Source organism: Acanthisitta chloris, unplaced genomic scaffold, assembly GCF_000695815.1.
Source record: "Acanthisitta chloris isolate BGI_N310 unplaced genomic scaffold, ASM69581v1 scaffold2521, whole genome shotgun sequence".
In the NCBI taxonomy this organism is placed as follows: domain Eukaryota; kingdom Metazoa; phylum Chordata; class Aves; order Passeriformes; family Acanthisittidae; genus Acanthisitta; species Acanthisitta chloris.
In genome coordinates, this window is record NW_008656309.1 from 91,365 (window position 1) to 105,897 (window position 14,533).

Sequence of the window (14,533 nt, forward strand, 5' to 3'; positions counted from 1 at the left end):
ATTGTAGCTCATTCTGCTCTGTATTGTTATTAAACTGTCCTTATCTCAACCCACATATTTTACTCCAGTTGTTCTCCTCCCCATTCCTCCGGGTTGGGGGGGCAAGAGCGGGGAGGAGGGAGTGTAAGCAGCTGCGTGGTTCTTGGCTGCTGGCTGAGGTTAAACCACGACAGAGTTTTATCAGTCCTCCTTACTTCAGAACATTTTGCAGAAAGAGAGGATGGTATGAAAACCACAGTTCTTTCATGTTCGTAAGACTAAGAGCAGGACAAGTTTGTTTCTTCAGGCAGATGCTGCTACATAATGTAGCCCTTCCCTTAAGCTACTTGGTTTCAGTGCTTTTTATGTCAAGTACACTTAGTAAGATGTACCATAATAGAATTTTGTATTGTGGACAGCCAGCTTGCTTTCTTAATGTGTTTCGAAAGAAATAATAATTTTATTACTATTTCTTCAGTTTCTGTAGTTGCATGCTAATATGATCTAAAATACAGGGTCACAAAGCAAATCCATCTAAATTCCTGTGTGCTTCTCTGTGGCCCACAGTGCATTTGACTATGACACTGAAAATATGAATTCTGAAGATATTTACAGCTCTCTTCGTGGAGTCACTGAAGCCATTCAGAATTTCAGTTTTCGTAGTCAGGAGGACATGAATGAGCCTGTGAAACGAGATTCAAAAAAAGACGATGGTGATTCGGTGAGTGTTTTTCAAACTCAGTGCATGTTGGTGTCAGCAGCCAAGCCAGTGATTTATTGCAGATGATGAAGGATCTGTTTCAGGAGGTTTATATGTTATGACTTGTGAAATTGTTTTTTTCTCCCGAATTCTTCAGAGATTTAGAAAAAACACATTCCTAGTCTTGAACCATATTTTGAAAATGTAAATGCTAATTCTTAGTAGCACTAGCTGTTTGTGTATTTTAAAGTGTTAGTTTTAAAACAGGGATCTTGTAAAGCAGCTGGAGTTCACTTCTTCAGAAGTTTATGTACGCTTTTCCAAAGGTTTTATTTTATTTCATACAAAACCTGTGGGGTTTTTCCTGTGCTACATGCAGTGATTAAAAAATCTTGTTTCTATGGAACCTTGGCATTCAGATTTGTTGGGCTTGCCAAGTTTATATTTACTTAAACACATTTTTAATTACTTTGCATCAAACTTGTGAGATAAAATACTGAGAGCTGTTTCTAGTTCATAGGGTTTTTTGGACCATGTACACTTTCTGTATTCTTTGTGTGTTCTGTTTTTTGGTTTGTTCGTTTATGGAAAGCAAAGTTTAGGGAACTGTTTCTAAGACTTCTTATTTGAAGACTAGTTTGAAATTGGTCAACGTTTTGAAATTTGTAAATTTCTGCAAGATAAATGAATTAGTGATATGGTTAATGGAAAGGTGTGAGTGTGTATTTCCTGTGCTCTTACATTTCTTCTCCTGCAGATCTGCAGTGCTTCTGGAATAGTAGATATCCGAGCAGGAAGTGGTGTGGGTGACACAGGCCGAACAGCTCTGGATAACAAAACATCATTACTCAACACAATGCCTCCCCACTCCTCACCACGGTCACGAGATTATAACCCATACAATTATTCTGATGGTATCAGTTCATTTAATAAATCAGCTTTGAAAGAAGCCATGTTTGATGATGATGCAGAGCAATTTCCTGATGGTAAGCTTCAGATTACATACTGTGCTGGAAGAAAAATGGGGAGATTTTCCATCTTCTAGTTCAGTTTCTGAATTTGTTATTAGCAGTATGTGTATCATCAGTGCTACTTCTTTGAGAGGTTATTACAAGCACTGTGTTTTGAATTACTTTATTTGTTCGTAATCTGTTTGAGTGGCATTTTTGGATTATCCAGTATTTGTAGAGATTAAGGGTAAAAAGGAGGTAAATACTGAACTGTATTGCATACTTCTTTTTAGCACATCTTGTAGCAGTATTGTCATTATAAATTTCCTTCTCAGATTGCTTCATGATTGAAATTTAAAGGGGGAGGACGGGGATAAGGTTTACAGCAAGGAAGTACAACTGGATCCAAACCAGTTTGGGAATTAGGTGAAAGATTCAGTACTTTTTAGTTCTATATTTGTATTTGAAACATGACATTGGCATTTTCTGTTGACTAAACATTCTTTTAAAACAAAACTAAACAAACCAGCTTTTTACCAGGAAGGTGTTTCATTTAGCCCATGTAAATCTAGGAACTTGGGCTGCTGTTTTGTAGGCTTCTAAAGCTTCTTTTTAATATTTCTCAATATATCTTTGGGCAATTTTTTATATCTAAATGTTGGGAAGGTTCCAATATTTCTCAATATATCTTTGGGCAGTTTTTATATCTAAATGTTGGGAAGGTTCCAAAGTATCATCACTGCTATCATTACTTTAATAGTCAGTGGTTCTCATAATGTGTATTCTATAATTAGTCAGTGGTTCTCATAATGTGTATTCATTGTTGTTGGTATCTCATATTGAGCTATAGTTGAAAATAAGTTTTTAAGTAAGAATATTTCTTAATAACAAGGGACAAACTAATTTCCCCTTTCTGCCTGTTTTGCATCTATCATCCAGCAAAGATGTGTTGTAAAATCTGTTGAAAAACAAAGCTATTTCCTGATATGGTGTTTTATTCAGCTAGTCTATAAGTTGGCTCTAAATTTGCATTAAATTAAAACTAAATCCAAGTAAGGTGCTTTTCTCTTTGATTTTTTTCTTCTGTTTCATGTAGAGCCATATAGCCAATTATTATTTTCTGAAAAAGATTGAGGGGAAAGCAAACTATTACAAATCATACCATATACTTATGAATAATTAAATACCTTTGCCACCCACATACACAACCAGTTTATGATGAAGATTCTGTGTTACAGGGATCCTGGTTTTTGTGGGATAAGCCTCTTCATACTTTCTGACAACATATTTCTAGCTATTCCATTAGACCAAATGCACTCTGTGCAGCACCAGCATGATCTGGTTTTGTAACAACTCATGACTGGCTGGAATGAAGCATCCCCATCCAGTATTAGTTTGTCCTGGCTGGAGGAGTAGTGCAATGCATTATTTAGGTCTGCCCTTTAATGGATCTTAATAAAGTACTTGTTTTCATTCCTGTATTCACCCTTAGTATTTAGTTATATCACGTACATTCTGTCAGTTGTGTTACTTTTAGAATGTAATCTAAGATAACTTAGAAGAAGTCTGCATGAGAAAAGATATACTTGGCAAAATACTTTGTGCCTGTAGTTCCTCAGGAGTTATGTGGTTTTCCCATAAGCCTGAAGGGCTTGTTAGGCATTAGATTTGAGTCTTCAGAAACTCCACAGAATTGCTGCCTGTTCATGACACCAAATTATGTTAGTACTGGACTCCCAGCTGGTCTGTCGTGTATTACTGGGAGAAGGGTGCTACCAAATTATATTAGTACTGGACTCCCAGCTGCCCTGTCGTGTATTACTGGGAGAAGGGTGCGGAAATACAGGGCTGATGGGAAAACCTCAGCTGGCCTTACAGCCCTGTCAACAGCACTGGGGCATGAACATGTATTCTGCAGATGGTTTGTCTAGCAGTGTAAAATTTCCAGTGCAGGAGATGCCACAGTGTACCTCACATGGCCATTTGAGTGCTTTGCCTCTCTTACAGTGAAAAGGTTTTCAGAGTAACAACCTAAATCTTCCAACCACTTGCACTTTGTTGTTTTCCCTGAGGGAAATGCTGTTTATGTGAAGCATAGGCAAGCCTGGCTCACTAAGTCACCTCCAGACTCCTTAAAAGCAGTTCACAGTCTCTGAAAAACAATGTTCTTCTCCAAAGAAGCTTGTTTAGTTCAGCTTACTTCTATGCATTGTGTTTTCCAAACACCTTCCTTTTCCGAGCTTAAGATCTCTGCTTCTGTGTCGTGCCTTACATTTACCATCTTTTCTCTTTCAGACCATTCCTCTGATTTATCATGATAACTTGCAATTGTTATCCTGTTCCTCAGAATGTTTGCAGTTGCTCTTAAATTGATACAGTCTGCAGATTTTATAAGTGGGCTCCATGTTCTTTGATAGCATTAACAAAAGCATCAAACAGAACCAGGCTCTGCACAGGCCTGAGCAGGGACATCACTCATATCCTCCTAGATGAACACAAAGCCATTTATAGTCCAGTTACCCTCCAAGTGATTCATTAAGTTTTGCACTTGCTTCACTTGCCTTTTTTCACCACCATGTTTGCATAGCTTTTGTATTAAGATGCTATGGGTGACAGTAGGAAAGTCTTTCCTAAATTCAGGATATAGCTATATGTTCCCTTTTAACCCCTACACACTGTTTATCCTGTCAGAAGGATATTATTTGATTGGTTTGAGAAGAGCTGTTCTTCATCAGATATTTCTCTCTCTAACGTGTGTATTTTAATTCATTCAAATTAGGGAGTTGCATCTGCTCCTCTTCACTTGCCTTTTGTTTTCTTTCTGAAATTTTGAGAGTAGGCTTTGACTTCTTACTTGCGTTTTGTTTTCTTTCTGAAAAAGAAATTTTGAGAGTAGGCTTTGACTTCTTTTACGCTTCTCCATTCTTATCTGGAGAATGTTTGGAAATGTAACACTGGGCACTAAGTCATTCAAAGGAATGGAAAATACAGGCTGTGAAGGCACATCCCTCTTGGTTATCATCATATTTTTCAGGAATTCCAGTTATTCCCTTCACTAATGGTGCTTCTTGCCTCCCCGGGTTCCTGCGTGGACGTGGCTGCTACCTTCCCCTCTCTTCACCCCTTCCCTCCACATGTTCAAGATGCCACCCCAGTAAAAAGACTTTATTTGAACAGATATGGATAGTTTTGTTAATTATGTGTCAATATGCATTCCCCAGAATAGGATTTGCTATAGCTGTAATCCTCACAGTTTGGTGGAACAAGTGTTAATAGTTCTGGCAATAAAAGTAACGATCCCGTTTCTGTAAAAGCGATCCATTCTGCTCATCTGTACTAATTAATAACTCACCTAATGCAATTTCATTCTGTCCTTTGGTCAAACATTAATTATCCATTAATACAGAGGCAGCAGAAGTGCTTGCAGTTTGCTTTCAGGTGCTTGTGCTTCTGTTTATTCATGCAAACCAGAATGCAAATAGGAATGGGGAGTTCAAAACCAGTGTGATTGTTACAGTAACTGATGTCTGATTTTAAGGTATTCAGCTTTTACTTTTTGCTTTGTACAGCATTTATAAGTTACAGTATTGAATACAGTAATACAAGGTGTTCCAGGGCTGTGGTTTCTCAGTATATGATCTAATTAACTTGTTAGGGAGAATGTCGTTCACGTGTTAATAAATGGAATCATTTCTGGAACAATGCAGTGCAGGAAGATTTTCATTTTATGACAATACTTTCAAAATGTTTCCAGGAAAAAAAAAAAAGCATGTTGTTGTTCATTTATCCAAAAGTCTCAGTGTAAAGATGGAAGCTATGTGATTTCTTTCATGAGAGGCTAAATGGGTCTTGATGATGGAATAATGGCAACAACTTGATAGTTTTCATTAAGACAATTTTTAAGTTTCTTGACTCTTTGCACATCTCTCTGTTTGCAGTCCAGTGTTTACAAAGATGGGTTGTGTTAGCAATGCATTTTTCCATCGTCATAGAATCCTCTGTAATCAAAACTAAAATCCAGAGCCATCTCATAATGACTTGCTTTTTGCAATCTCTATGGGACTAATGGCCCTGGTTTGCTTCTAGTTCAGCTATTTCGTACCAAGCACCATTGCTGTGCATTTTCCCCCCTGTGTTGGCAGCCTAGAATTCCATGCTGTGGAATCATGCCTTACAGAAGTCTAAACAATTCTGTAATACTGACAGAGAAAATACAAATTTTTCATCCTGAATGAAAGGGTCATATGGGAAAGGTGGTACTTTGTGTGTAGGTCTGATTTAAAAGGATGCAGAGTACTTACCACTTCAGGTATTGCAAGCATAAAAGCTGCTTCAGTGAACTAGCCTGCAGAGACTTTTTTTGCAATGTCATTGTAGGTTTTTTTTGGTGATTGTAAGCTTGTTCAGCAGTGTTGGCTGCACTGAAAATGTAGTCAAATTGCAGTCTTTGCAGACAAAGTGGGAGGAAAAAGTAAAAGCATGCTAGAAAGCCAGCTACTCATTGTAGAGAACACCTTTCAGGTGTACAACAGGCACTAATATTTATTTGCAGTGATGTGAGAACTGTGTTTGTGTATGCCTCCTTGACAGAGCCTCCCATGGACCACTCCGATCTGGTTGCAGAGTTACTGAAAGAGTTATCAAACCATAATGAGAGAGTGGAGGAAAGAAAGGCTGCCCTGTACGAGCTCATGAAGTTAACTCAGGAAGAGGCTTTTGGTGTTTGGGATGAGCACTTCAAAACAATACTACTTCTGCTGCTTGAAACACTTGGAGATAAAGAGGTAAATTCAGGTTACTCCAGTTAAGAACGTTAGCAGAGCACATAGTTTGCTTACAGTATATTTGAAATTAAATGGGTTGTAGAAAGGGCACAAATTCCAGTTAGTGCTGAAAAACAAAGAACTGTGGAAGTACAAAAATATGCTCTGATGGTGAGAAGGGCATCAGTGATGCTTACCTTCTTCCATATTCCTATGTTTTGATTCTGACATGATAGATTGAATGAAACATTTTTTCACTGAAATTCAGATCTTATCTGTTAATAGCCCCTGAAGGAATCTAGAGTATCAAAACATCAGGTGTAGCAAAGCATGTAAAAATACATTTCTAAAGTACAGCAATGGTGGTTGTGAGGAGTTTGAGTTCTGTGTAATTGTTCTCTACACAGACCATGTTTTTGAAATTACTGAGGACACTTAATACTTGTTTGGGTTTATTTTTTAATTGTAAAAAAATTTCAAACATGTATTTACATGATGGTTTTATCAGCCCTTGTGTTTGCAGCTTAACTTCTGTTTAGCACAAATACATCAAATTAGTTTAGCCACATGTTTATGATATTGTCACCTGAATTTTCTGCACAAAGAGATTGAGAAGGTTTTCCCCCCTAGCTTTATTTGTTAACACCAGGTTCAGACAGTATATATGTGCAGAGCATAATTGATATTTTTCCATTATTTAAGTCTTTTTCGGCAGCTGAACAAATGTTTAAAATGTCTGTTTAAAGATACATAACTCACTTATTTTAATACTGAATCTTTAGCATGCAATTAGAGCTTTGGCACTGAAAGTTCTAAGAGAAATTCTAAGAAACCAGCCAGCAAGGTTTAAGAATTATGCAGAGCTCACCATCATGAAGACATTAGAAGCGCATAAGGATCCTCATAAGGAGGTTAGTACTCAGTTATTTTATTTGTTTGAGATTATGGCAAATAATGAAGGAAACAGAATGAAACAGCTGTCCAACAGGAGTTGGTTGTGGCCAGGAATAGTGAGGGGATTTGGAAGAGGAGTGCCCGTAACCTTGCTCAGAAGTATTTATGATGCCTGCATACACAGCAAAGGCTAATGCATGTAGGGTGTAAGAAACACAAACACAATAACCAGCCCAATATTAAACACTTGCTGTCAGTGTCACTGATGCTGTGGAAAGAATCCAAGTTCATTATTAAATTAATACGTCTTCCCCATGCAAGGGCACTTAATCTGTGGAACTTATTTTGGAGTTTCAGGGTTTGAAGTTGACTGTGGTTCCTCCTATACCAAAGACTATATCACTCATCTGATACTCATTTCTCTTTTCCCTGTACACTCTTGATTTGTTTCATATACTGTATTTATTACGGTGTCTTGTCCTCATTGTTTCTCCTCTGTTACTGTGCTTTTTTCTCTCTCATGGTTTCATGTGTATGAGTGAAAGAGTAAAGGGAACAGGGATGGAGAGAAACAGTTATGGAGGTTTTTGTACATCATTGGTCTACAAAATGCTCATTTTGTATAGTGATTTCTCTTGTTAGATGGGAGATGCCACTGCAGCACTAATATGAAGATCAGATGTTCGTTTTCTCTGTTGTGCCCATGTTGTATCCTGAACTTCTGTACCTGTTGACTGCCTGCCTAATTACTCTTGTTCTGCATATTCTTCAGGCTTAAAGTACTGTCTTGTCATAGTTTCTTTCAAAATTAGAGGAGGAAAGAACCCAGCTAGATTGACTTCTAGAAGTAGAAATCTAGGTGTGTCATTACATATGGCTTTGAAATGAATGTGAAAACATGTTCCATCAGTGATCACTGATCTAACAAGCACTAACAAAGGACAACACAAGAAATTATGGGTTTACAGAGGTATTTCAGTGTGTAGTTGGAGGGTATTACAGAGGAAAGAAATTTCAGATCTGATTCAACAAGCAGGTTTGAAAAACTTATATGTGTATTGCTGGGGACATTGATTAGCCACAGAGTGTTGGGAAGAGTTGTGTTTTTAGGAAAGTATGTCCAACAGTTGGAGTCAAAGGATGTGTTTCTACCATATTGCAAAGCTCTTGATAGGAATTTTTTTTTGCTCAAGGCCATTACTGCTAGACAACAGATTATAGTAACAGTCTCTTGTAAATCATTTTTCCATGTCTTTTACTTATTCTTTCAATAGGTGGTGAGATCTGCTGAAGAAGCTGCTTCCATGCTGGCCACTTCCATTAGCCCAGATCAGTGCATCAAAGTTCTCTGTCCAATTATCCAAACTGCAGATTACCCCATTAATCTGGCTGCAATCAAAATGCAGACAAAAGTTATAGAAAGAGTATCTAAAGAAACCCTTACTCAGCTTTTACCAGAGATTGTGCCAGGTCTAATACAGGTAAGGAGAGAAGAAAAGAGAGAAACATCAATAAATAAATAAACTGTATACATAAGAACTGCAAAGATTCTTTAAAAATAATTGCTTCTCCTGAAGGATTTTATCTGTCTGATAGTTGATATCTGCCTTAATCCAAAATAACTCGGGTAATGGGTACAAGCTCTTTGATTAGCAGGTAGCTAAATTATAAGTGTGATTAGGACTCAAAGGAAATCTCAGTAGGATATAAAGTACCGGTTATAGTTAAGCTTGGTAGATACTTTGAGTTATAAGATAGTTTTCTGTTGTTTGTACATTTTTCCAGGTTATATCATTTGGTCTGAAATTGTCCATGTTGTATTTGTGTAATTGTAGGGTTTTATCACTTGGGGTTTGGGGGAGGCAAAAGGAAAGAAGCAGTTTGGAGAAAGTTTAATAAAATGAGAAGGATATCAGAGGTTTTTCCTCCTTTGTCTTGGAAAATAAAATCTTTCCCACCTTATCAAGGCCCCAAAGGCATTCATTTCCATCTGATGGATAAAGACTTTTCAGAGTTGGCAGCTTCATTCTGCAGATTTCTGTCTTTAATGGGTGTGATCCAGTTATACATCTGCAGGAAAGTAGAGGCAGAGAAGGGACCCTCTGAGAGGGAGTGTGAGTGAGACAGCTAGGCCTGGGATGCTAGCAAAGTGACAAAAGAAACAAAAATCATTAAGGAATGAGATAAGAGCTAACATAAGAATCTTCAGCTGTTCAGAGAATTCTTCTTTCAGAGTCAGGAAGCTCTAGATTGTGAGCAGTCTTCTGCTTTAAATAAACATCTGTATAATCTAGAACAGTTCTCTTAAATGCTCCCCTACTGCATGGCAGCAGCTCTGTTTGCAGTGTAACTTATGAACAGAATTGTGTGGGGTTTAAATTCAGCCTGGAAGATGATTATCAGTGGTGATTAATAAGCAGCCTGCTTTGTAAATGCATGCTCTGTATTTGCGTGTTGGTTTTTTTGTTGGAATGCTTTGTGGGGCTACACAAGCATTAGTTTGCTGTAGACTTCAATGTATTTATTATAGTAAATAAGTAAATACCTTTCTGAGACTTTTAATCATTAACTGATAGGGTATTAATGTTAATTTTATTGCTTTCTAGGGTTATGATAATTCAGAGAGCAGCGTTCGTAAGGCATGTGTTTTCTGCCTTGTGGCCATTCATGCAGTAATTGGTGATGAACTGAAACCACATCTCAGTCAACTCACTGGCAGTAAAGTAAGTAAAAGATACCATTTGAAGAAATCTTGGTTCATAATTGCATGTATGCATTTGTGTTTTGGTTGCCATTGCCAGAAAGTTTCAATAAAGTATATACTTGCATGAGAATATCAGAGCTGGAGAAACCCTCTGAGGATTAATATAACTTTGCCATAAAATATTCAAAACTGAAAGTCCATAGATCTTTATTTATGGAAGTGTACAAACTTTAGCATTAACATACTTACTAGACTGTGTTTCTTACTGCCTTTTAATGCATTTAGTTACTTATATGCTGGTAGTAGTGATAATGGCTGTACTCTGCTTGGTTTTTCTTATCAGTCTTGATTTTCAGGCAAGAATGTAATATGTCATTGTAACATACAGCAGTTTTATTTGCTCTTTCTCCTTGTTATTTTGCTTTCATCAGTCCTTTCAGTACCTCTGATTTGAAATAACAGTAGGCTGTCTGTGGTCCTTTTCAGTTCAGGATTTGTATGTATTTTTGACACCTCTTACATGCATTTTTGTGCATGCAAACAGCTGTATGTTACTTGTGAATATCTTTGTCCTTAACAGGACAATTAATTTTGAGTATCTGTGAGTAAGACAGTTATATCTTACAATCACTGCCAGAGAGTATTTTTATTTAAAGTGATTCTAGACAGTATTGGAAGCTTTACTAAGTACCAGCATCCACAGCTCTGACCAGAGGCTTAAAACCTCAACATTAAAAGAAAAAAACCCAACAGTACTGTATTTAAAACAGCATTGTAATTTGAAGAAAATATTCCAGCTATTTGAATCTGGCTACCTTAGATCATACTCTTCTTTAAATCCTCAAAGAGGTTTGGGCAGTTTCTTTGTGACAAATTTTGCTGTGTTTGATGTTTCCATTGGCAAGTGTGTTCCCTTGGAATCAACTGTGTAAAACACATCTTTGCATTTGGGGAAAAGAAAAAGTTTAATATCTCCTTTGTTGTACCATTCTTGTAGTCAGTCTGTACAGTTTGCAAATACTAAACAAAGTGAATTTCTGACTTGAATTTGCAGATGAAATTATTGAACCTTTACATCAAACGTGCACAAACAGGCTCTGGAGCAGGGGATACAGGAGCAGATATGTCTGGACAAAGCTAATGAACCTGACAAGAGTTAACCAGGTCTCCTAAAGCAAGGGCAAGGCCCTCTTCAGTGAAAGGAAGATTCTTACATACAGTTTCTGGAACTTTTCTCTTGGGTTTTTTTCCCCTTTCTTTTGTTGTTGTTTTTTATTTTATTTTTAATTTTGTTTGGGGTTTTGTTCTTTTTTTTTCTTTAACCAACGGCTGTCCTCAGCCTGCATGTGACTGTTGCAGTAGAATTATTCCAAATCCAAGGAAAAACAGTATTAACATCAGTTGATCAAAGCAGAATAAAATCTAAAAATTATCCTATCCATCACTTACCCTGTTCATAATCCTGTGTCTTCCCATTAACTTTTGCCAGTGTTACTGTATTAAAAACAAAAAAGATTTTTTTGATGCTAATTAAAAAGGTATGCTTTAAGCTTCAGAAGTTAAAATATAAATTCTGTTGCTTTTATTCAGCTGCAGATAACATTACTTTTTTATTGCTGTTTTGTTTGAGTATCATGTCCTTCGCTAGAAACAAGAAGTGATGTGAAACCAGGCTGAACTAGTCTGAACTGCAGTGAGACTCGTTCACTGTGTTGGTGGTTCATCATCTTATTTACAGCTTGTTTGGGATATTCTGGAGATTGAGAAATATGCCTATAAAAAGAAAGCTGGATTGATCCAGTTCTGTAAAAGTGATATTGTTCATTGGTTGTATGTTTGTTGCATAAATAAGAATTTAGTGTGCGCAGCAGAGGACTGGTACAACCAGTGCCTCTTAATGTGGAAGACAGCCCTTCCAGGGCAGCAGTGCCAGCCTGGTCATAGTGTGGCAGTCTGCTCTGGAGCAGCAGAGTTAATGGTCACTTGATGGACCTGAACCATCCTTGTCACCTTTCGTTCTTCAAGCAGGATGCTTCAGAATGGAGTGCTCTGTCCAAGCATGCTCAGTATGTATTTATCTTTATCACTAGAATGTTTCCTCTCAACCTAATTGCTGGAACAAGTAGTCTTGTATTGTAACTCACATGGGATTTTATGACAACAGTGCAGAAAACTATTTATTCCTTACCCTCCTAAAAGCACCATGATTTTCTGCATTGAATTTAAAGGGGGGAGGGGGGATAGTCACAAATGCTATGGGTCTTGCCACCTTTTAATTTAAAGAAAAATATATATTTTGGATGAGTTGGAAAAGCTGCACCAAATTATTTGCATGGTTTTCTTGAATAGCATCCTCAAGACCCATCTGGATTAAGATGTGGAAATGTTTCAAGGGTTTGTTTTTCCATTTTTGAAAAAGAGTTAGTATATTGTGAATAATGGTTCTTTGTATTTATGAAGTTGATAATGGAAAGAGAACAAAGATCAAGTAAATGTGTCCCTGAATGTTGTCTTTTTCTTTTTTTTCTTTTTTCTTTTTTTTTTTTTTTAATATGAGCAGCAAGCTAATTAAGTGAGAAATGGGATGAAACAGTGCCCTTCCCAGGAATGGTGAAACATTTTTTTTCTGACTTTTTTTCCCTTTGACTGTGATGTTGTCTAGTTGTAGGAAGTGTATCCTGATAAGAGAGAAAATAGCGGTGCCAAGGATGATGATCTATGCTAGGCTAAAATTCTCTCTACCTCTTCAGGGTGACTAATTTTTGACTGAGCTGCTGCATATAGCACCCGATAGAAGAACTATCTACAGGAAAATCTTTTATTTTTTTCCAAATTATCACTTAACGTGTATTCAGAACTCTATTCTTCAACATTGCAGCCAAATACCATAAGAAACTACTTACACACTTTACTTGCTAGGAACCCTGAAAAACAAAACTGAATTAAAAACTAAGTCAGATGGTTGTAGTTCTGTGAAAGGTTGTTTTCACTTTAGTTTGAAGTGAATGCAATAGGAAGAGCTAAGAGGTGGTTGTTAAAGGAGCAGTGCCATTGCAGAGATTTATTTGGAGGAATATATGTAAAGACTTAAACCCAAGACTGTCATAACTTGTTGCTACCCCTTTTTAGCAGCTACATCAAGAAAATAGTATCTCCTCTTTCTTTCCTTTGTTCTGTGTAACATCCTTGTTGTTTTCTACTGTTTAATTACATTGTGTATTTATAGTTCTATGCTTACCATTGTGCATATACTGGCAATAAAATGTACATAACATTACTTTAAAAAATAGCAATGTATACATTCTGGTTTTCTGTTTTATTTGGTCACATGCTATAAGAAAAGTTATAAATGTGATTGATACAGCATTGGTTAAAAAAATTTATCTTAATCTCCATGTTTTATGTGTTCAAATGATGTTTCCTTATATACTCTTGTTACTGAATCTGACTTGGCATATGAGAACATGCTGTGAATACAGGTATGCTAGACAAATTTTTAAAAAACTGAATAGAATCTTTATGAACACAGTTTTCTTCATCCAGGCAGGATTCTTGTTTATTATTTCATTTATTTGTACATGATACAGCATTTGCATTTTATTTTTTTAATATTTTAAAAAATATTTTTCAGTCTACAATCTTGTGGTTTTTACATTTTGATTAATCAAAAGGTCACTTAAAAATTTGCATACATTCTAAGCTTCATAGTCCTTTATGCTATTCCTGCATTTTCTACAGGAAAGATTTATTTTCAGAGGATCATTGTAAGATGACTGCTATGTGTCATCTTTTTGAAGATGATTTCATTACTATTTCATACTGAAAATATAAGTTATTGAAACATACAGTATATATTCTAGATGGAACCTATTTTTTTTAATGTGTAAACAGAAGTTGGTAAGAAAGAGATGGTTTTTATCCCCTACATGAATGAAACATTTTGCTCCAGGTAGGGGGGCGTGAAGATACTTACAGAAAGTTTGTTTGTCAGTTTTGCTTCTAAGCCATCCTTAAACGTTCTAAGCACAGATATCCCATGTATTAAAAATCTGAATGGAATATATTTAAATGAATATTTTACTTATGACTAGTTCTGTTTCCAGCAAAGATGGGGCTGCTATCGTTGTAAACAGAATCTATTTATGTTACATGAAGCCATCAGAATGTAAGAATTTGCAACAAAATTATTTCCACAGCAGCCAGTTACCAGAGTCACTGCATTGCTTTTTGCCTTCCTTTCCTTTATTATAAATAGACATTAGCTCAGAGAAATTCAAGCAATGATTAGTCATGCCTTATGTTCCTGCTGGAGGTGGTTTCTCTAATGGATTAGCATATAGATGTGGGAAAAAATAGGGCAGTTCTAAGTTGCTGTTCTTTCAGAAAGGGTTTCTATATGTTCTTTCTAATATCCTGTGAAGATAGGTCATCACAGTCATTTGAATACTGAAATGTAATTCTTAAAGGTTGAGTTTGGGCTTAAAAAAGAGGAAGGAGAAGGAAAGCTACATGCAGAATTAGGATAGGAAGTGCACATCTTGGA

The 14,533-nt window shown here is 36.6% G+C and overlaps 1 protein-coding gene across 1 annotated transcript in view; it reads left to right on the forward strand.

Annotated features, from left to right (window-relative positions):
* The window catches only part of CLASP2 (cytoplasmic linker associated protein 2), a gene marked incomplete at its 5' end in the record, with an annotated part of 86,772 nt that extends 75,348 nt beyond the window's left edge, over positions 1–11,424 (forward strand). The window contains 7 exons of the mRNA XM_009084257.1: positions 547–700; positions 1,437–1,665; positions 6,220–6,413; positions 7,175–7,303; positions 8,561–8,767; positions 9,893–10,009; positions 11,045–11,424. Of these exons, the coding sequence (XP_009082505.1) occupies positions 547–700; positions 1,437–1,665; positions 6,220–6,413; positions 7,175–7,303; positions 8,561–8,767; positions 9,893–10,009; positions 11,045–11,131 (1,117 nt within the window). The remainder of the gene's footprint in view (positions 1–546; positions 701–1,436; positions 1,666–6,219; positions 6,414–7,174; positions 7,304–8,560; positions 8,768–9,892; positions 10,010–11,044) is intronic.
* Between the last annotated feature and the right edge of the window lie 3,109 nt (positions 11,425–14,533).